Source organism: Diabrotica virgifera, chromosome 10 (genome assembly GCF_917563875.1).
Source record: "Diabrotica virgifera virgifera chromosome 10, PGI_DIABVI_V3a".
Lineage (NCBI taxonomy): Eukaryota > Metazoa > Arthropoda > Insecta > Coleoptera > Chrysomelidae > Diabrotica > Diabrotica virgifera.
Window position 1 is genome coordinate 111,398,371 of NC_065452.1, and position 22,568 is coordinate 111,420,938.

The window sequence follows — 22,568 nt, forward strand, 5'->3', positions numbered from 1 at the left end:
CTACTCGGGGGGTTTTTGAGGTGGTTAAACACGAAGATGCCATCAGGACAGACATTAGGATCACGTCTTGTCCAAGGTCACTGTAAGGGACGTCATCTTTTGGAGTTTCGAGGGCTTTCGGTATTAAATTGATGCAAACGGTTTACTTACGGGTTTTTGAGGTCGCTAAACATGAATATGCCATCAAAACCGACTCTCTGTGCACCTGGAGCCCAAGCTCACTGCAAGCGGCGTCCTCTTCTGGAGTTTGAGAGATTTCGACATTAAAATTATAAAAATGGATTACTCGGGGGTTTTTGAGTCGGTAAACACGAATATGCCATTAGAACAGACTCCTCGATCACCTGGTGCTCAAGGTCACTGCAACTGACGTCATCTTCTGGAGTTTCGAGGGCTTTCACTATTAAATTGATACAAACGGATCACTTACGTATTTTTGGAGTTGCTAAACACGAATATGATATCAGTATTGAACTCCAGAGTATCTGGTGACCAGGATGGCTACTAGGGCACGTCATCTTCTTGAGTTTCGAGGGTCTTCAGCATAAAATGGATGCAAATGGATTACTCGGGGGTTTTTTGAGGTCGCTAAATACGAATATGCCATTAGAATAGACCCACGGAGTACCTGGTGCCCAGGACTACTGCAAGGGACGTCATCTTCTGGAGATTCGAGAAATTTCGGCATTAAATTGATGCAAGTGGATTACTGAGGGGTTCTTGAGGTCGCTAAGTACGAATATGCCATCAGAACCGAATCCCGAAGAACCTGGTGCCAAAGGTTATTGCTAGGGGCGTCATCTTCTGGAGCTTCGAGAGTCTTCGATACTAAATTGATGCAAACGGATTACTCATAGGTTTCTGGGGTTGCTGAACGCGAATACGCCATCAGATCTCACCCTCGGAGAACCTGGTACCTAAGGCAGGTCATATTCTAAAGTTCCGAGGGTTTTAGGCATTCAATTAATGCAAACGGATTACTAACTCATCGGATTTTGGAGTTGTTGAACAGGATTGCTTCATAAGAACAGACACCAGAGCACTTAATACCTAGGGCACGTCATCTTCTGGAGTTTAGAGAGTTTTCGGTACTTAATTGATGCAAATAATGCAAAAACCCATGAGTAATCCGTTTGAATCTATTTTATGTCAAAAACTCTCAAAACTCCATAGGATAACGTGACTTGGGCCCGGGTGATCCGGTGTCTCTTTTGATGGCGTATTTGTGTTTAGCAACCCCAAAAACCCGTGAGTAGTCTGTTTGCATCAATTGAGTAGGTACCTAAAACTTTCGAAACTCCAGAAGATGACGTGCCTTAGGCACCAGGTCCATCGGTGTTTGTTCTGATCGGGTATTCGTGTTCAGCATCCCCAAAAACCTATAAGTATTCTGTTTGTATCAATATAGTACCGAAAACCTCGCCTAGCGGATGACGCCCCTTGCAGTGACCCTGGGCGCCAGGTCCTGCGATGGTCTCTTTTGACGGCATGTTAGTGTATACCGACCTCAAAAACCCCTGAGTAATTTATTTTCATCAATTTAGTGCCAAAATTCCTTAAAACTTCAGAAGATGACGTCCCTGGTAGTGACCTTGGGCACCAGGTGCACAGGAGGTCGGTTGTGATGGCATATTAGTGTTTAGCGACCTCAAAAACCCTCCAGTAATCCATTTGCATAAATTAAATGCCGAAAGCCCTCGAAACCCCCGAAAGATGATGTGCCCTAGTAGCGACCCTGGACACCAGGTGTTCCGAAGTTATTAAATTAAATTAAATTAATAAATTCGGAAAACCCTCGAAACCCCAGAAGATGACGTGCCCTAGTAGCGACCCTGGGCACCAGGTACTCCTGAGTTCAGTTCTAATATCATATTCGTTTTTACCGACCCCAAAAACCCGTGAGTAATACGTTTACATCAATTTAATGCCGAAAACACTCGAAACTCGAGAAGATTACGTGCCTTAGTAGCGATCCTGGGCACCAGGTACTCCGGAATGAATTCAATATTCTGATGGCATATTCGTGTTTAGCGACCCCAGAAACACTTGAGTAATCCATTTGCATCAATTTAATACCGAAAGCACTCACAACTCCAGAAGATGACGTCCCTTGCAGTGACCTTGGGAACCAGGTAATCCGGTAGTCTATTCTAATGGCATATTCGTTTTTGGCGACCTCAAAAACCTCCGAGTAATTTAATACCGAAACCCCTCGAAAGTCCAGAAGATGACGTCCCTTGCAGTGACTTTGGGCCCAGGTGATCCAGAGGTCTGTTTTGATGGCATATTCGTGTTTAACTACCTCAAAAACCCCCCGAATAGTCCAGTTGCATCAATTTAGTGCCGAAATCCCTCGAAACCTCAGAAGATGACGTGACTTAGTAGCGACCCTGGGCACCAGGTACTCCGGAAGTCAATTCTGATATCATATTCGTATTTAACGACCCCTAAAACTCGTGAGTAATCCGTTTGCATCGATTTAATGCCGAAAACTATCGAAACTCCAGAAGATGACGTCTCGTGCCGTGACCTTGGGCACCAGGTGATCCAGGGGTCTGTTCTGATTGTGTAATCGTATTCAGTGACCCCAAAAACCCCCCAAATAATAAATTTTGTTCCTTTGTATGATGGTTTTGACTTTATTTTTAAATTTATGCAATTTTGGATGCATTTTATGCACTTTACAGTGAAATTATGCATTTCCACCCATTTTTGAATAGTAGACTTTTCTCCTGACGTCATCCTGAACATAGTGCAAAAAACTGCAAGTCTCTAGGTGCTGTATTTAAAAATTTATTTATTTTGTGCTAAACGCCCTCGTCTAACATGCGAAACATGAGTGATGACAGAAAATACAAAACGAAAGCTGGAAGTCTCTGAAAGAAAATGAAGATATTTGGACCTATTGATGAAAATGGAGAATGGAGATCCAGATACAACAATGAGCTCTACAAAAGGAAGGCCACGGAAAAGTTGGGACGATAAATTTAAATTATTAACGACTGTTGAGAAATTTAAACTTTTATTATCATTATCCAACCTGACTTTTTTACTAGTAACATCTCCCATAAAAGTCTATTATAAAAAAACTTGTTTAGTCAAAAACGTTAATTAATAAAGTTTGATCACATATAATTTTTTATTATCCATTTAGGCAGGCCCTTTTATTATAAAGCACTTATAAGCACTATCTGGAATGATCCCTTTTAGACAAGACGAAAACGGCGGGTTCGTTGGAAAAAATATTCCCATGAGATTTTTTTGCACAATCATATTCGTGAGACATCCCAGAATAAGGTTCAAGAACTCGCCCACGCGAAAAGTGATCCAAATTTGTTTGAACAATTTTTATTTGTTCAAATTGGAAAAATCAATATTTTCGGCCCAGACCAATTTTTTTAGGGTTTTTGGGCCATTCTGGACAAAAAAATATCTCTTATAATTTTTCTCTAAATTTGATCGTTTTCGAGTTATAAGCAATTTAAAATTGAAAAAAACGAAAAATAGCGAATTTCAAGGCTTAATAACTTGGTTAAAAGTTATTGTCATGAAAGTCAGAAAGTGACTAAATCAAAGTTTAAAGCCCCCCCTACAAGATCCTGAAGAAATTTCTGTCATTATTTTATTACTAAGCTGTTATTTTTACGTAATAATAATGAGCGCCATGCACGTACTAGGCGGCCGTCAATTGTGAGTGCGAAAGAGATGCCATTCCGGCAGTCCAATCGTGCATCTTACTCGCACTCACATTTACAGCCGCGTCAATACGATCTTACCGCTTGCTATTATTACTTAAAAATAATAGCTTAGTAATAAAATAATGACAAAAATTTGTTCAGGATCTTGTAGCAGGGGCTTTAAACTTTGATTTAGTCACTTTCTGACATTCATAATAATAACTTTTAAGCAATTTATTAAGCCTTGAAAATCGCCATTTTTCGTTTTTTTTTTTCAATTTTAAATTGCTTATAACTCGAAAACGATCAACTTTAGAGAAAAACTATAAGAAATCTTTTTTGTCCAGAATGGTCCAAAAAATCTAAAAAAAAATGACACCGCACACATCTTATTGAAAATATAATGTCACTCAAATTCAATAAAATTGATATGAATAGATTCGTTTTAAATTAACGGTCAATTCTTATCATTGCGCCAACTCTTAATTATGATTAATTACGGCACAAGTTGCAATTAAAGTTTATCGAAATCACATTTTTGGGTCCATAAATGTGTCAGTTACAATCACTATTGCTCTGGATGCTATTCAAAACAGCTTAAACCCCGCTGGGCCTAAGCGGATTAGTGAAACTAATCCGCTGATTTATGGAGTACCGATAATTTGAGTATTTTAAAATATGTTTTCTCTCTCTAACTTATGTACGTACCCATTTGATTTCAGATTTCTTTATATCAATTTCTGCTCTTATTATTGAAAACACAGAGTTGGCGCAATGATAAAAATTGACCGTTAATATGAAACAAATCTATTCATATAAATTTTATTGAATTTGAGTGACATTATATTTTCCATAAGATGTGTGCGGTGTCCTTTGTCCGGGCCAAAAATATTGGTTTTTGCAATTTAAACAAAAAAAATTGTTCAAAAAAATTTGGACCACTTTTTTCGTGGGCGACTTCTTGAACCTAATTCTAGGATGTCTCACGAATGTGATGATGCAAAAAAATCTCATGGGAATATTTTTTCCAACGAACCCGCCGTTTTCGTTTTGTCTATTTAGCATAAAGCAGTAGTCTGTTATATTTATTGAGCTCCATTTCCCTTGATAATTTCTTTGTATCTCATTGTTTCTTGATAGAAACCCCTAAATTCTCAGCAAATAGTTCAAGTGGAAGAATAACTTCAGTAAACATTTTTAACTATATTTTTATAATCAGGATGTTTATTGTTATCCAAGAATTCTTCCAGAACATCCTATCTTTTTGAGATATGCTATGGTGTTGTGCAAACTCTTGATCCGCTAGAAGATTTCGGATATCTGGCCCAAGAAATATATCTTACTCCAATTTCGCCTCCAAGAGACCTGGAAACTTTTAAACCAAGTATTTGAAACATCCGTCTTTTGGAAAAGATTTAACAAACTGTGTTACAAACCCTACCTTTATATGGAGAGAGGGATGAAAGTTTTCTTGCAGAACATTGTTTTATCTAACTGTAAGCGTCATTGGTATCAGGGCAACGGGTAGGAACTCCTTTGGACAGTCCTATCAGGGAAAATGAATCAATCCCTGCCCTCCGTAGATTCCAGGGGTTTCCTGACCCGGGAACCTAGTCCCTGTTTAGTGTTTAGGGTCCCTTGTCCAGGGTTACGGATGAAGACCACAACGGCAGTCATACCGGAGAAGAACACCTTCGGTACGGTATGGATGGCGGACGTGGCAACCCCTTGATCTTAGGGTTTGTATGGGATCAAAGAGCACTCTTTTGTCCAGAAGCTGAAAAATTGGCTTCAAAGGCGGATGAACTATGATATTAGTGAACGGCATAAGGATACAGAAGGCAAGGAGAAACCACTGCATTAAAGACTTCTTGCAAGCATCTCTAGTACAATTATCATGGTGATAAAAAACTTAAAGATTTTGACTACTGATCATGAAAATCGGAATTCAAGATCCGGCAGGGAAGGTAAATCTAGTTCAGACCGTGAGGCCTTCCAGGTCGTCAACAAGAAAAATTCTCACGAACCAGAATACATTCTAGATGATAGATCTCTAAGAGTTTTGCGAGCAGCCGTAAAGATAGGTACATGGAACGTTAGAACAATGTACGAATAGGGAAAAATCTATAATGCCATTCAAGAAATGGAAAGACTCTCGATTAGTATTATGAGAATAAGCGAAATGCGTTGGACAGATACGGGATACCGAGTTATCAAAGACTACAAAATATTCTACTCAAGAAATCTTAAAAACGAGCATGTAAATTGAGTGGGCCTAATTATTAATACTACAATCGCCAACTGTGTCAATCACTTTGTACCTGTGTCAGAATACCTTACCTTTGTACCTTAGTTCAGCTAAACACAACTTCCATGAAAACAAATATTATTGAAGTGTACGCTCCTGCAGCGGAGGCCCCAGAAGAAATTATAGAAGAATTTTACAGTGTTGTTGTATATTTGGGTTTATATGACGGCGGACACTAAATCCATTCGCCAAATTTTACAGTGACCTTACTAATATTGTCAAAAGGATTCGGAAAAACGAAATACTACTAATAATAGGCGACTTTAATGCCAAAGTTGGCAAAGGACAAAGTGGAAATTTAGTGGGATCCTTTGGGCTAGGAGAACGTAACGAACGTGGAGACCGTTTGATTGAATTTGCAACTGAAGAACAGCTCGTAGTCACAAACACCTTTTATGATCTTCCTCCAAGACGACTGTATATGTGGAAATCTCCTCAGGATACTCCAGATCACACAGTAAGAAATCAAATAGACTATATCCTTGTCAACAAACGATTTAGAAACTCTATACCATCTATAAAAACGTACCCGGGATCCGACATAAAATCGGATCACAATCCACTTGTCGCCAAAATGAAACTTAGTCTAAAGAAAATTCAAAGACCAAAAATTCGGAAATACAATATTAATCAACTGAAAAATAAAGCAGTAAAAGAAAATATACAAAAACGCCTAAAAGAAGAAACGTGGGTTCATACAGAAATAGATAGCACAGAGTTAGAACTAGAAAAGATACACAAAGTAAGTCAAGAAATATCAGAGAAATACTTAAGACCTGAAAGAACAAAGAAAAAAGAATGGATGACAGAGGAGATTCTATGTATGATGGCAGAGAGAAGAAAGGCTAAAGATAATAAGAATAACTAGAACAAAATATATAACGAAATTAAAAGGGCAATTAAAATAGCAAAGGAAAATTGGTTAAGCTCGAAATGTACAGAGATAGAGTTATTACAACAAAAACATGATTCGTTTAACCCCCATAAAAAGATCAAAAAGCTGCAGGCTTATATAAACACAAGAACACTGGATTTCTGACAGATAATCAGGGAAACATAGTATTGGAAATAGAACAGAAAAGGGATATTTGGATTAAATACGTGGAAAAAACTTTTCAAGATATGCTCTGGGAACACGGCAGGTCCCTTTTGCTGTGCAAGTGCTATTTCAAAGATGGAGGGATGTAAATTGTGATATATACGTATGCTTTATAGATTAGCAGAAAGCATTTGACAGAGTAAAACATGACAAATGAATAACTCTAATGCAAGAAATTGGAATTGACAACCAAGACCTAAGAATTATCAGAAACATTTATTACAATCAAACGACCAAAATCAAAATAGAAGACCAGTTAACTGATAAAATTGCAATAGAACAAGGAGTACGACAGGGATGTATTTTATTCCTACTACTATTCGATATTTACTCTGAATGGGTATTTAAGGAAGCTTTAGGCGGTTGTGCGAAAGGAGTATTAATAAATGGTGAATGGTTGAATAACATTAGATATGCAGATGACACCATAGTTTTTGCCGATAATCTAAATTATTTACAGATATTAACAAATCGTATAACAGAAGTCAGCAACAGATACGGATTAGCTCTTAACATAAAGAAAACAGCGAATAATAAAAGCGAAAGCAGCATACGTTAGAATGAGACCCATTTTCAACAGTCGAGACATATCATTAAAATCAAAATACCGTCTGTTGAAATGCTACATATTCACAGTTCTGCTCTATAGGCGCATCTTACGTATATCCTGGGTTGACCGAATTACTAATGTGGAAGTCCTGCGTAGAATGGGGAAAGAGTGTGAAATTCTCATAACCATCAAAACAAAAAAATTAGAATATCTAGGACATGTAATGAGAAATCAAGAACGTTACGGCCTTCTCCAACTGATTCTCCAAGGGAAGGTAAATGGTAAAAGAGGACCGGGAAGAAGACGCATTTCCTGGCTTCAAAATTTACGAAAGTGGTATAACACGACTACCACTGAACTGTTCCGCGCTGCGGTAAACAAAGTCAAGATAGCCATGATGATCGCCAACATCCGGAACGGATAGGCACTTTAAGAAGAAGAAGCGTCATTGGCTCCTAACTCTTCATTGACCACTAATTGTACGGTCTCTTTTGACCCATAGACATAAAAAACCAGGAAACTTGTTGTATCTAGCTTGTTGTCCAAGCAGCTTACACAAGATCTTCAAATCACCGCATATTTGCCAACCGTGATTTTCACATTTGATTTTTTTGGAAGAATTATTGCCTCTAAGTTATCATAGGTCTCTTTTAATAACACAGAATGTCCAACGGCAATAGAAGTGTAGAAACCACCGTTGTAGAGTAAAATTTCTTTTGTGCTGCGTTACGATGAATTTATAAATAGAAGCTATCGAGTGAATTCATACTGAAGTTTGAATTGAACCACATTTTTAATTTCACTACAATACACAAGATCTCCTTCTTGGGATAAGTAAGGTACAAAATTTTTTGCACCCTAGCTGAAACAAGAAAAAGATACTCCATGTACTAATAAATTTTTACTCTTGAGTCAAGATCCAAGCAACTCAGAAACATCTTTAGGAAGATCTAGATCTCTCACCAAATCATTTATGCCTTCCTGGGAGAACAATGTTTGTTCAGAGTTATCTTCAGTCAAAGCTTGAGTCCTGATCATCCTAAGGTTGTACTTCACCTTCATCTGACTCTGATGTGTAAGACGGAGATAGGTTGATAGCACTTTCGTATCTGTAATACAATTTGCAGTTTGTTAGCCACAGAATACGATATTCTCTGCGCTTAAGAACACCAAGGGCAAGATCTCATAACTTAGACAAGGAAAGATGGGCTAAATCTGCATTCTTCTTTTTGAAAAATCCTGACATTTTAGACATTTTCTGATTGATATCATTTGGTTTTCAGCCCAAGAAATTAGATAAGAGTTAGTAGAAATTGTTCAAATAGCTTTTTAGTTCCAAACCTGTGTGTTATTACACTTGAATAAAAAATGTATCAAAAATAAGTTGATAATAAAAAATTGCATATGTGGTACAAGCTCAATAAAAACATTTCTTGAAATTATTTTGTTGTTTTAGCCACCTTTAGAAGATAACTACGATGACATGCACAGCCGACGGAGTCCTCCAGAAAGCGACAAGAAAGAAGCCAAAAGTGATGCTGTAATTTCCATGCCGATTCCAGAAGTCCATTCTGTTGGAGGCGTCATAGTACACATGCCACACGTGTGTTCTGTACGAGCAGTATTCAAACTTAAACCAATAAATGATTTATTGGTTTGGGTTCCGCCATATGTCCTTTGAATTTACATAATTGGCAATTTTAAGATAAATGCGAAAAGTTCACAAATTATTTACTTTTGTAAACCTCAGATAATTGTTTATTTATAATAACATTATTAATATTATGGTACGACCGAGTCCTCCAATACTATCTCACCTATCCTCATTTATCTCTGCATTTCCTTCTTTTAATTTTTCTTTATCATCTCTTTCCATTTCCATAAAATACAAAAAAACTTTTTTTTTCTTGTAAGTTTTGTAATTCAAATGCATGTTTCTGTTCGCCATGTTTCATTAATGGTTTTAATTATTTCGGTATTTACACACACCGGCAAAATTAGCCGAACACCTTAAAAATGGGACATGTTTGATGTCTCGAATTTCCTAAACCTGTTGTCCGATTTGAGTGATTCTTGTAGTATGTTATAGCCTTATTATTTAAGAATATCGGTGTAATAATATTGTTGCTAGACAGGTAAATGTCATTTTATACCGGGTGTAACAATCATACTGTGTTTTTTTTTTCTTAAAGTTCGGAACACCCTGTGGGATATTCTAGCACATATAAAATATTGAGATTAAAACTCGATTGTAGACGTAGGCTTTCTTAACATTTTCTTTTTTGATTCATTTGCTTATGTTGAAAAATAAAAAAGTTATGAGCTTTAACAACTAGCCATGTTTTTTATCAATAAATCCTCATAGTAGGGGAGGAAAGTATGCTAAATTTGCAGTTACTCGAGCGTTATGGGGACCTATTGGATTGTGAAGAGTGGGTGCTAAAACCAAAAAAAGTTAAGTTAAGTTTTCCATAAAGTGTGGGACTCTCCATTTTTTAATTTAATTTTCCATTTCCACCAATCGTTTTTTCCGATTATAGCGCCATCTATCCATAATTGGAAGAAATGTTGCGAATAAATGTTGCTTATTTTTACGTCAAAGATCCAAATCTGCAATAAAAATTGGGGGCTCCTATTTAATATTTTAAAGTAACCCCCACCCCACCTCCGTGGGGGGTCGTGTTTGGGGCATTCGGTAGATTTTTGAAAAATATTGAATAGGTGTATTTTGCAGTTTTACGATCTGATGTTCATTTCGCGAAATATCGCAGGGTTCGTATTTAAAATTTTTAATTTACCCCCCACCCCTCTCCGTGGGGTGTCACGAGCCCCCACGGAGGTGGGGTTAGCGATTTAATTTAAAATCTTATCCCCCAATTTTTATTGCAGATTTGGATTTTTTACGTAAAAATAAGCAACTTTTATTCGACACATTTTTGCGAATTAATGGATAGATAACGCTATAATCGGAGAAAAATGATTGTTTCAAATGGACAATTAAATTAAAGAATGAAAAGTCCCCCACTTTATGGAAAACTTAACTTAACTTTTTTTTTATTTTAGCACATACTCTTCACAATCCAATAGGTCTCCATAACGTTCGAGTAACTGCAAATTTAGTATACTTTCCTCCCCTACTATGAGGATTTATTGATGAAAAACATGGATAATTGTTAACGCACATAACTTTTTTATTATCTCACATAAGTAAATGAATCAAAAAGGAGAATGTTAATAAAGCCTAAGTCTACAATCGAGTAGTAATTTTAATATTTTACATGTGCTAGAATATTTCACAGGGTGTTCCAAACTTTAAGAAAAAAACACAGCATGATTGGTACACCCGGTATAAAATGATATTTAGCTGTCTAGCAACAATATTATTACAACGATATTCTTAAATAATAGGGCTATAACAAACTAAAAAATCACTCAAATCGGACCATTGGTTTATGAAATTCGAGACCTCAAACATGTCCCATTTTTAAGGTGTTCGGCTAATTTTGCGGTATGTGTATATTCCATTATCATTATAAGGAGCAACTGAGCAAGAAAAACTATATAATTGAGGCATGTACAGTGTGTCCCAAATTGGTATGTTTTGCAGTGTATACCGAAAACTAGAGGAGATAGAAAAAAGTAGTTAAGATGTCATGACTTCTTTTTCGTTAAAGTAACGATTGCCCAATCAAATCATCAATAGCTCCTCACATTATCGAGATACTGGGCGATTATTGAAAAATGTCAAAAACGACAGGGTTACAGATCTTATTTATTAAGAAAAATTTGAAAAAACTTTATAGGAACTTTTGATAGATATATTATGGACGGATTCAGTGGCGTACAAAAAACTTTTTTATGGGGTCTCGCTAAGGAAATATAAACCATACTTATGTTTTTTTAAATGGGACACCCTGTATATTTTGACATTTTTCGTTTACCCTTTTAATTCTCTTTCATCTGATATGACATATCATCTATCTATTTTCAGTTGTTGGAGCTACCGTGCAAATAAATTATTTATAGTTGACGTCAGGTTAAAGGCACTGAAAAATAAAACACTCGGTAACGTCTTTTAACATTTTAATATTAGGGTACCAATCCTTGAGACATTTTTATTTAGCAAAAATAAAAGCAATCAACTTAAAAAACAGGAATAACGAATTTATCAACAACAAAAAACTACTTAAATGCAAGAATTAATTTTTCAAAAATAATAACATTAACATAAACCAACAAACTAACAACAATAATAAACAACGTAACAACTATAATTAATTTTACAAAAATATGAAAATTATAATAAATGTTCAAAATACGTTTTGTTGTAATAATAATTGACACCTGTTTCTTACAGATCTTACACAATTGAGTATATGCACTGGTTTTATTTTTCTAAATGCTTGATGAATGCTTTGTAATAATACTTCCTTGGTGTTAAATTCAGTTTTATAAATATTGTTTTTTAAAGATCCCCAAATAAAAAGATCAGGAGGATTTAGTTCTGGTGAACGAGGGGGCCACCTAACAGGACCATAAGTTCCAATCCACCGATTATGAAATTTTTCATTTAAATAATTTCCAACGAATTCTGCATTATGGGCAGTTGCTCCATCTTGTTGGAACCAAAATGTATTCCGATCAGCCAAATATTCCTCATCAAAAATGTCATTTAAATTCGTTTCTAAGATATCTGCATATCCGGCAGCAGTTAGTTTATCGTCAAATACGTGATAAACTAATTTATTATGCTTGACAAAACAACTAACGTTAAAACCGAATCTGTCTTGCCTCCTGCTGATCCCTTGAACTAAGTGGGAATTTGAGTCATTCCAATATAGTTCATTGTGTCGGTTAAATATTCCTGCACTGGATATGCGAGCTTCATCGCTAAATATTACCTTTGAATAACAATTTGGATTTTCATTACATTTTTCTATATACCATTCTGCAAATTGTATCCTTCTCAAATAATCGTTAGGATATAATTTTTGTCGGAAAGATGTACGATAAGGCCTAAATTTATGTTTCAAAGAGCACGAATTGTAATAGATAACGAACCCAATCCATAAATCGAAATCAAGAAAGGAGTTAAGTAGGACTGATTTTTTCGTCGATAATTAGAAATTATACATTTTGGATTTAATACGTTCCTCTCAGCTGCTCCTCTTTTATTAGTCGGCTGAGTAATGGCCAATTCACCCTTTGGTTCCTAGCGGCTTTCTTTTAAAATAAGAAGCTCCCAAACAGCAGTTTTATTATTTTATACTGTCCTTTCATTCACTTTTTATACAGTGATCTTGTTTATGTTATTTTGAATAATACAGAGTGGGTCAAAGAAAACAGTCCACCTCGATATTGGCATCATTTATTAGATTTTAACGAAATGACGAAACAGGTAAATTTTTAATCTAAGGGGGACACATTTTTACGGTACATACATTTGTCATTTGTCAACTCCTCCCTTCCACTTCTCCCACTCCTTATTTTTAAATAGGGAATATGGGTCGTGTACCAGCTCATTTAAAAGGTTATTTAATTATCTATTCAGTAATATAAACATTAACATAATTATTTATACAGGGTGTCCAAGAAAAAAATATTTTAAATAAATTAATTGGCACAAAAAGAAGAATGTATGTAATTTATTTAATTCAACATAGATTCTACTGCTGTCACAAAATAAAAAAAAAAATGTTTTTTGATAAATAAACATTGCTTTTCGCTTAATTTCAATGTTCAAGCTACCACCCATTCTGCCTCTTGGTAGGTTGAATATTGAATTTAAGCGAAAAACAATATTTATTTGTCAAATAAAAATGTTTCTCTGTTTTCTGTCAGTAGTAGAATGTATTTTGAGTTAAATAAATTGCGTACATTCTTCTTTTTGTGTCAATTAATTTAATCCAAATGAATTCTTCTGGGACACCCTGTATAAATAATTATGTTAATGTTCATATTACTGAATAGAGAATTGAATAACCTTTCAAATGAGGGAGCACACGACCCCTATTCCCTATTTAAAAATAAGGGTGGGGAAATGAAAGGGAGGGGGTTGACAAATGACAGATGTATGTACCGTAAAAATGTGTCCCCTTTAGATCAAAAATCGACCTGTTTCTTCATTTCCTTAAAATCTAATAAATACTGCCAAATATCTAGGTGGACTGTTTTCTTTGGCCCACTCTGTATAATTGGATTACGTTTGCATGCTTAGTAGTTGGATAAAACCACTTTGATGAAAAAAAACTTGTTTTTTAACGTTTTTTAACATTTCTAAAGAAGCTGTATAGGTAATTAAATCTTTGGTTCGATACAGCCGATACTTCCCACGAAATAATGTTTGGGTTTATAAATCTTCTTCTAACCAAATGATCCTGCATTAGTTCGTACAACGTTACTGGCTAGTTAATATATCTTCTCCAAAATTGTTTTCTACCTCATGATTTCACAGAAAATTAGTGTGTCTAATATACGGCATTTTTAATTAAAAATGCAGTTTATTCGCATCAAATACAGTAGATCTAATACTCGAATATATTAGCCTCTAACCTTTTTTTGGAAGTCGTCTGTTATAAACCTTTATACTGCAGTCAGTTAGTTATAGTACGTTTATTCATTATAACTGTTCCAGAATTTTGGAAACCTATACATCTAGGGAATGGGTACCATATATTTTTGTAGGCGCTTGGTAGTCTCCTGCGATCTGATGTCTCGCAGTCATAGAAGATATGGTTGACTTAACCACTTTAACTGTTTATTTAACTTAAAAAACATTGTTATTATTTAAGAGACCGTACTCTACCTCCTGTACGAGAGGGTGTAGTTTCCGTGGAAAATCCTGCTCTATACGCATACCGTTCCTGGTGTATATGACTTCCAGCCAATATACCATCCCTTATGTTCGTATTGAGCACTTTCTCTAGAGCTTTCAATACAAATGAGATCAGACTTATTAGCCCAGGAACTTAGCTTTTTCCTGTCTGGTCTTGCCTGGTATGGATATTACAGCTACCTCTATGAGCCTCTATACTAGCATATGCTATCCAATAGTATCACATACAATTTTTTGTACAGAAGATCATTTCCTTTCTGTAGAAGTATTGGATAAATCCCGTTTGGGTCTGATGACCTATAGGGCTCATGAAGCTTATTGTCCATTTGATTTTGTCCTGATTCATCACTTCATTTGTCACATACCAGTTCTCCTTAAAGCCATAAGTAATGGTCTCCAATCCAGTCTATTGCCGTCTGTCTAGTGAATCAGTTTTGTTTTAAGGTTTTTCTTTCAAGATCTCTTCACCATTATGAGTATATTCAGTTGACTCATTTTAGATTTATCTCAGGGCTATTGAAGCGAATTTTATGGAGCCTTGACATTTCTGCAATTTGCTCTATTTCCTGGCAATGCCAATGTCCACGATCCCCTCTTCGGCTTTTTTAGTTCCTATTATAGTCAGTCAGAACTTTGCAATAATTACTCTACTCATCTGATCTTTTCCCGAAATAAAATTTTCGTCTGTAGTATGTCCTTTTAGTTGCCGGACTGTGATTCACCTATTGAACCATTGAACGCCTTCTTTTTCTTCGTCTAGCCATTCACGTTCTCATCTGAACATAAGCCTCTTCAAGTCTTCCTTTCCATTGTTTTTTATTGTACGCTTCTTGTAGGTATCCAATTTTTCCCGGCAGTCCGTTTCAGATCATCTGTCCATCTCATAGAAGGTCTGCCTCTGGGTCTTTTTTGTTGGTGTGGTCTTCAGGTGAGAATTGTTTGTTTAGATCGCTCCTAGCTACATGTCTTCAGCGTATTCCCATTTCAATTTTAATGATTTTTGTACCACATTGGTGACTTTGATTTTCTGTCTTATCCATGTGTTTGTTTTCCTGTATTTAAGTGATATGCATAGCATTGCTCTTTCCATCATTGAACGCCTTATCCCCCATTAATCCTGGCTCAACAGTATTTCACTGCTGTTTGATATGCTTCACAGTTTGTATGACGAGGGTTAAAATAAGTTTCGTAAAATTTTAACTTAATATTTTAAAACAGATGTGTCAGTGGTCTGAACAGAACACCTCTCTGATACATGCCATTTTTTAACAGTTCTAGCCACATCAGCCATTGTTATATCAATTACTTCCTTCCGTTGTAAAGTTACGAAAGTTGGTTTGTTTCTTACGTTTAAGCTGCGTTGACATGGGTCAAGTGACTTGATCAACTCACTTAAATTCAAGTGAATTGAACGCTTAAAAAATTTTACATGTTTCATTTGATCTGAAGGCATGTCAGTAAAAAAAATGGCGCCAACAGAGATTCATCGCGGTATTTTAAATGCAGTCCTATGTATTTCTCCTGATTAAAAAAAATATTGTAAAACTGTGCGGCGCAAAAGAAGATTCTGGTGTAGAGAATGGATTAAACGTAGAAGTGAACTAGGGGCATCGGCAAGGTTAGTACAAGAACTAAGAGATGAAGAACCAGAAGATTATAAAAAAAAATAAGAATGACTCAAGAGCAATTTAACTTTTTATTGGAAAGAGTAACACAAAAACTCTTAAAAACTAACAATGTTATGCGACAAGCGATTTCTCCCAAATTAAAATTAGAAATAACACTTGGTTACTTAGCAACTGGTCACTTATTCAATGACCATTCACATGAGGGTCTGAGGGTACATATATTTGTATCTTGTGTTTCTGAACCGCTTTTTGTATTCTTTTTTATATTTGTAGCTTGCGCAGCATAGGTTGTTCGAATACATTTTATACGATTTATATAATCTAAAAACTTTTTATGTTCCACAAACATGGATATTTTTCATGTACTAAAACAAATTGCAACGATTTTTGCGCGATTTGAACGAAAAAAGTTAAAGTGTCTGAAACTGACGATTCTTTCAAGTGAAATGCATTGGGGGTTTAGACGTTCAAAAGCATTCAATTCACTTGAATTCAAGTGAGTTGATCAAGTCATTGACCCATGCCCATGTCAACGCAGCTTTAGTAAGCGAAGAAAGAGGAAAGGATCGTCACTAAGTGCGCGTTCAGAGTGGAGCGAAGAAAGAGTGCGAGCAAAGAGCAAAGAGTAAAGAGCAAAGAGCACGAGCAAAGAGCAAAGAAGTGCTAAACCAGAGTGGGAGCTGGTAGTTACGCGAGACGAGAGTTTAGTTCTTTCCCACTCGGCAGTCATAGATAGTTATTTTCCTTTTTTTTTTCGAAAACTCCTCATTGAAAACGTGGTACTTCCTGACTTGCGGAAAATGTTAGAGAATTCATCGTATTAATCAATCCCGCAGTAATCAAGGTGAATTTCGCCATTTATTCAAAGAGCTACAGGAGGATCCCGTCAAATTAAAAGTATATTTCAGGATGAAAATGGAGACTTTTGACTACCTACTCGAAAAAATCCAAAACAAATAATTAACAATTGGCCAAGACATGAAAGAATTTCAACAAGAACCCATCTTACCTGCTGAATGTCTTAAGGCGAAGAAAGATATGGGCGCCGCGAACTCCGCGCCGTGTAAGCACCGCGCGTTCGTGGCGCAGTTAATGATCGTTAAAATTTTTCATTTTGACGAACCTTCCGCGATCCAGAGGAAACTTACGAACATTTAGTAATTGTAGATAATGATGTCTCTGTCCTGTACTTCTACTACATCTTATTTTGGTATTGTTCTGAAACTATTTTCTTGTGGCATCTTATGCAATTTACTATTTTATGTGGAATAAGCCACAATTTGAGTTTGAATCAAGTTTATTTGACGTTACAAATAAACAGTAAAAAAAATATCTCTAGTAAAATATTTCAAACGTTTCGTATTGATTTTGAGAGTAAACTAAATGTAAGACCAAATGTTTACCTTGTCGAGATCGTATCATGAGGTTTTTTCCTCGTTATTTTCTATGGGATCACTAACACAAGATTTGACTGTAATCATTTATGATCTTTCTGATATTCTCTGATTTTCTTTCTTCTAATTTTCGGATATTCTTAAGTTAAAGTTGATTTCATGTAGTCGAATGAACTACCATCTTCCAATAAAGTCAACCCTTTCGCGTTTCTGCTCTCCTGATATAAAATCGTAAAAATTCTCGAATTTTAAGCGATTGTTTCAGTCCTGAACATTTCAGGGACGTTTTTCGCTTTCTGGTGACACAATTATTATATATCTGCTTCTTCCAACTGCGTCGCTTCACCAGAAACAAAATTAGAACTATAGGTCCTTCCAAGTTGTGCGTTACCTTTTTCGCTTTCCGGTGACACAATTGTAATATATATGCATGTTTCAACTGCTTTGCTTCATTAGAAACGAAGTTAGAAAACTATAGGTTCTTCCAAGTTGTGCGTTACCTTTTCGCTTTCCGGTGACCCAATTATTATATATCTGCTTGTTCCAACTGCGTTGCTTCATCAGAAACGAAGTTAGAAAACTATAGGTTCTTCCAAGTTGTGCGTTACCTTTTTCGCTCTCCGGTGACACAATTATAATATATCTTCTTGTTTCAACTACGTTGCTTCACCAGAAACGAAGTTAGAAAACTATAGGTTCTTCCAAGTTGTGCGTTGTCTTTTTCGCTCTCCGGTGACACAATTATAATATATCTGCTTGTTTCAACTGCGTTGCTACATCAGAAACGAAGTTAGAAAACTATAGGTTCTTCCAAGTTGTTCGTTACCTTTTTCGCTTTCCGGTGACACATTTATGAGATATCTGCTTGTTCCAACTGCGTTGCTTCACCAGAAACCAAGTTAAAAATCTATAGGTTCTTTCAAGTTGTGCGTTACCTTTTTCGCTTTCCGGTGACACAATTATAATATATCTGCTTGTTCCAACTCCGTTGCTTCACCAGAAAAGAAGTTAGAAATCTATAGGCTCTTCCAAGTTGTGCGTTACATTTTTCGCTTTCCGGTGACACAATTATAATATATCTGCTTGTTCCAACTCCGTTGCTTCACGAGAGACGAAGTTAGAAAGCTATAGGCTCTTCCAAGTTGTGCGTTACCTTTTTCGCTTTCCGGTGACACAATTATAATATATCTGCTTGTTCCAACTCCGTTGCTTCACGAGAGACGAAGTTAGAAAGCTATAGGCTCTTCCAAGTTGTGCGTTACCTTTTTCGCTTTCCGGTGACACAATTATAATATATCTGCTTGTTCCAACTGCGTTGCTTCACCAGAAACGAAGTTAGAAATATATAGGTTCTTTCAAGTTGGTTACCTTTAACAAAGAAATAAAAGCAACTACTTACTTAGTCTTAGTGACTGCCTAAATGTTCAAATTGTTGCCCGTCATTTTCGATGCAAGCATTTACTCTTTCAAGAGTAGATTGAATTACAACGGATTAAACTGTTTTAGACTTTTATTTATGGGTACCTACGGATTAAAGACCTTGTTTTTTGCCGCTAGGCCCACTACTCGAACATTTCGTCACTAAGTAAGTAGTTGCTTTTATTTCTTTGTTATATTTTATAGTGTTGTTTGTCTTATTGTTGTTTTAATTAATTATATACGTTTACATCTGGAAAATGTCTCTTTGTTTTTTCCATAGCACACTACTTTTCCTTAACTTCGTTTACTGGTGTCATTAACAGTTGTTTAAAATTTACACGTTTCGTAAGATATCTCGAGACAGAAAAAGGTATCGACATGCGGTTTCGGTATTACGTTGCTAATTTGGTCTAATTTTGTAATACAGGATTAAAAATGCATACTTGTATTTAATATTTTTCAAAGAAAACTAGACTTCTGAAAATAATTAAATAACGCCTCCTAGCTTGCATATTACTTATTAGGCTATTTGGAAAATAAGACACTTACATTGACGAAAAAGAGCTGTTTTCAACAAGACCAAGTATGCCAAATTCGATTTAGCAGAACCGGACTTACAGCCATTTTTTCATAAGAAGGTTCCCACTCACCCCCACCTCTTATTTGCAAAGGTAGACTTAAACTTGTGAAATCAAATATGCGCAGAATTTTATGAAGAATGCGATGATTGGATTTCCAGTGCCCTTTCATTAGGTAGATTTTGTAAAATTTAGATTTTTTAATTTTTTATATTCAATTACGCCCTCTAGCGATGTACCTACAATTATGAAAATAATTCGCAGGCTTTTCCCGAGGCAGCTTTTGTTATAAATATTTTTTCTCAAAGCTGTACTATAAACGGTTCCTGAGATATGGCCGAGAGCTATTCTTATTGGGACACCCGGTACGTTTATTGGTGTCTTTGAAAATACTAAAATTTTAGTTTTGGAAACGTTTAGATGCAAACTGAATATTTCGTTATAACTCAACTCGCTTAAGCAGTTTTATTTTATCAAAATTATTTAAATACAAAGTAGTACCTTATCGCACAAGCTAAGCAAAATTCAGTAGTTAGCAGCTTTGTAGACGAAAATTCAAAGGCATATGGCTCATCAACGAGAAAAATATAGCATAAAACATAACAGCATTCTTTTAGATAATGACTGCTACAGTTGAAACGGTCTCAGAACAATTAGATCTGCCAATTATGCCAGTCGAACGAGTTCCAGCAGGCATTGCAAGAGCCATAACTTTATCAGAATCTGATGTAGGTAAGTACATATAGATCTAATACTGCCATTCTTTTATCAACCATGTTTTACAGCGAATTACATCTTCTTAATCAACATTTCCAAACTTGTGTTTTTCGTAAACTCATTCACAATATCGCTCTATGATCTTCATGGTTTTTTTAAGTTTGATCCCTTTTTTCAATTGAGTTTAAAAGAGCTACATTATATCAAATAGGTAAGCTCTTCAATTTAGTCCATAGTTACGTCAGGTCTGTCAATACTTCTTTAATTTCAAACATTGTCTGTGGTCAAACAGGGTTCAAAAGCCGCAGTCAGAGTAGATGCAGAACTGAATTATTTCATCAATGCAGGCCACCAAAGCAAAACTTCAGCCTGGAACACCGTTGTATGTTGACCTAGGCTGTAAGATTCATTATAGTTACATGTTTGCCCATAGACTCCTGATCCAGTACCATGAGCAGTTTTAGATCCATCAGTGAACCATATTAAGTCCCCATTAATATTTGGGACTTTTTGTTCTCTAGATGGTATAATTGTGTTAATCTTCTCAGTGGAGATTAGTTCTGGTGTCATCATATCTGAGTTCATCATAAAGATGGATTCCTCAAGTATAGTCCCAGTAATGTTTGTGTGGCTATTCAATACATAATTTGGCCTCCAAGTACTGTTTGCTTTGAGTCTCAGGATGGTCATAAAGGCTACCGCCGAAATATATAATTCCAGTGGAGGGAGACCTGTGATAGCCTCTAATGAAGCCGTTCCTGTACTATTCAAGGCTCCTGTTATATTTAGAAGCGCTTGTCTTTGTAGGGTGGTGAGAGTGGTGACACAAGATTGCAAAGCCGTCTTTCTCCACCAGAGTACTGACCCATAAGTGACTGTCGGTCGTATCACTGATGTGTACAACCAACATATCACCTTTGGTTTCAATCCCCAGGTTTTACCTACAACTCTTCTGCAGTTCCAGAACAGTCACTGAGCCCTATTGGTTATATTGGTAATATGAGTATTCCAATTGAGTTTCCAATCCAGGGTTACCCCTAGATACTTGACCGCATTGGTTCTTTCCAGTACCTCTCCAAATAATTTCAGCTCACTCAGTCCAGTACGCTTCCTCTTATTTGTAAAGGCTACCAGTTTAGTTTTAGAAGGGTTCACGGAGAGGTTCTCTTTCAGACACCAGTTCTCTATGTAGTGAAGGGCATATAGCATCTGATACGCAACAGTGCTGGGAAATTTTCCCTTAGTTACTATTACGATATCATCTACGAAACCCTGTACCCAGATTCCTTGGGTGCTTAGCCCATGAATCAGATCATCGACAATTATGTTCCATAATGTCGGTGACAATACACCGCCTTGAGGGCATCCCTTAGTTGCTCTCAGATTTATGGTATCTTCATGCGTATCTGTGGATATTATTCTGCTCTGTAGCATCTGAATAATCCACTTGCATGTTGTGTTGTTGATTTTCTTCCTCAACAGTGCGCTTTGTATAGACTCGATTGAGGTATTATCAAATGCACCTTCTATATCTAAAAATGCAGCAAGGGCGACTTCTTGCTGATGCAGACTCTTTTCGAGTTCCGACACTAGATTGTGCAGGGCGGCTTCACCTGATTTCCCTGCCTGATACGGCCATTGCCGTTGGTGCAGTGGATTTTCACTTAAATTGTTTTTCTTGATGTGTTCATTCAAGATTTTTTCCATGGTTTTTAACATGAATGAAGTCAGACTTACAGGCCTGTAGGATTTTGCTAAGGTGTAATCTGTTTTTCCTGGTTTGGGATGCCTTCACATATCTGGGCACAGAAATCAATCAGAAGAATTCCGTAAGTAGCGAAATTAATGCACGTATTTCCAGCGGGAATCGGACATACTATGCTAATAAAAAATTGATGACATCGAAATTATTAGACAAAAGAATCAAAATGACTATCTAGAGAACATTGGTTAGACCCGTAGTAACCTATGGTTGTAAAAGGTTACGATATTGTACGATTTCGAAAAGTCAATGACTATAATGGCTGGTACATGTGCAGAGACAAGACAATGAACAAACAACTAAGAAAGTATTACAGTGGAAGCCGATAGCAAGGCGAAAAAAAAAGGAAGGCCCAGAACGAGATGGTTGGATGACGTGAAACGAAAAAGGCGATAGACTACCCCAGCTAATTGGAATAATATTCGAAAATATTACTCCAATCATCCAAGATGCCATCCTCCAGCCTAGCTCAGTCTCTCAGGGTGTGTGTTCGTCTTGTCCTAATCTTAGATATGAACTCTGAAAATCCAGAATGAAGCAAACAAAACAGTATTTTTAACCAATCATGTTTATTGTTCAATAAAGATATAATGAAAATTTG

General features: G+C 36.2%; 1 protein-coding gene across 6 annotated transcripts in view; it reads left to right on the top strand.

The window, feature by feature from the left end:
• The window catches only part of LOC114341580 (protein unc-79 homolog), a 435,831-nt gene that overhangs the window by 216,963 nt on the left and 196,300 nt on the right, over window positions 1-22,568 (top strand). For 5 of the 6 annotated variants that reach the window (XM_050663368.1, XM_050663363.1, XM_050663367.1 and 2 more), the window contains exons 13-14: window positions 9,091-9,246; window positions 20,106-20,220. In XM_050663368.1, the coding sequence (XP_050519325.1) occupies window positions 9,091-9,246; window positions 20,106-20,220 (271 nt within the window). The remainder of the gene's footprint in view (window positions 1-9,090; window positions 9,247-20,105; window positions 20,221-22,568) is intronic. The other variant, XM_050663364.1, reaches the window with a different exon arrangement.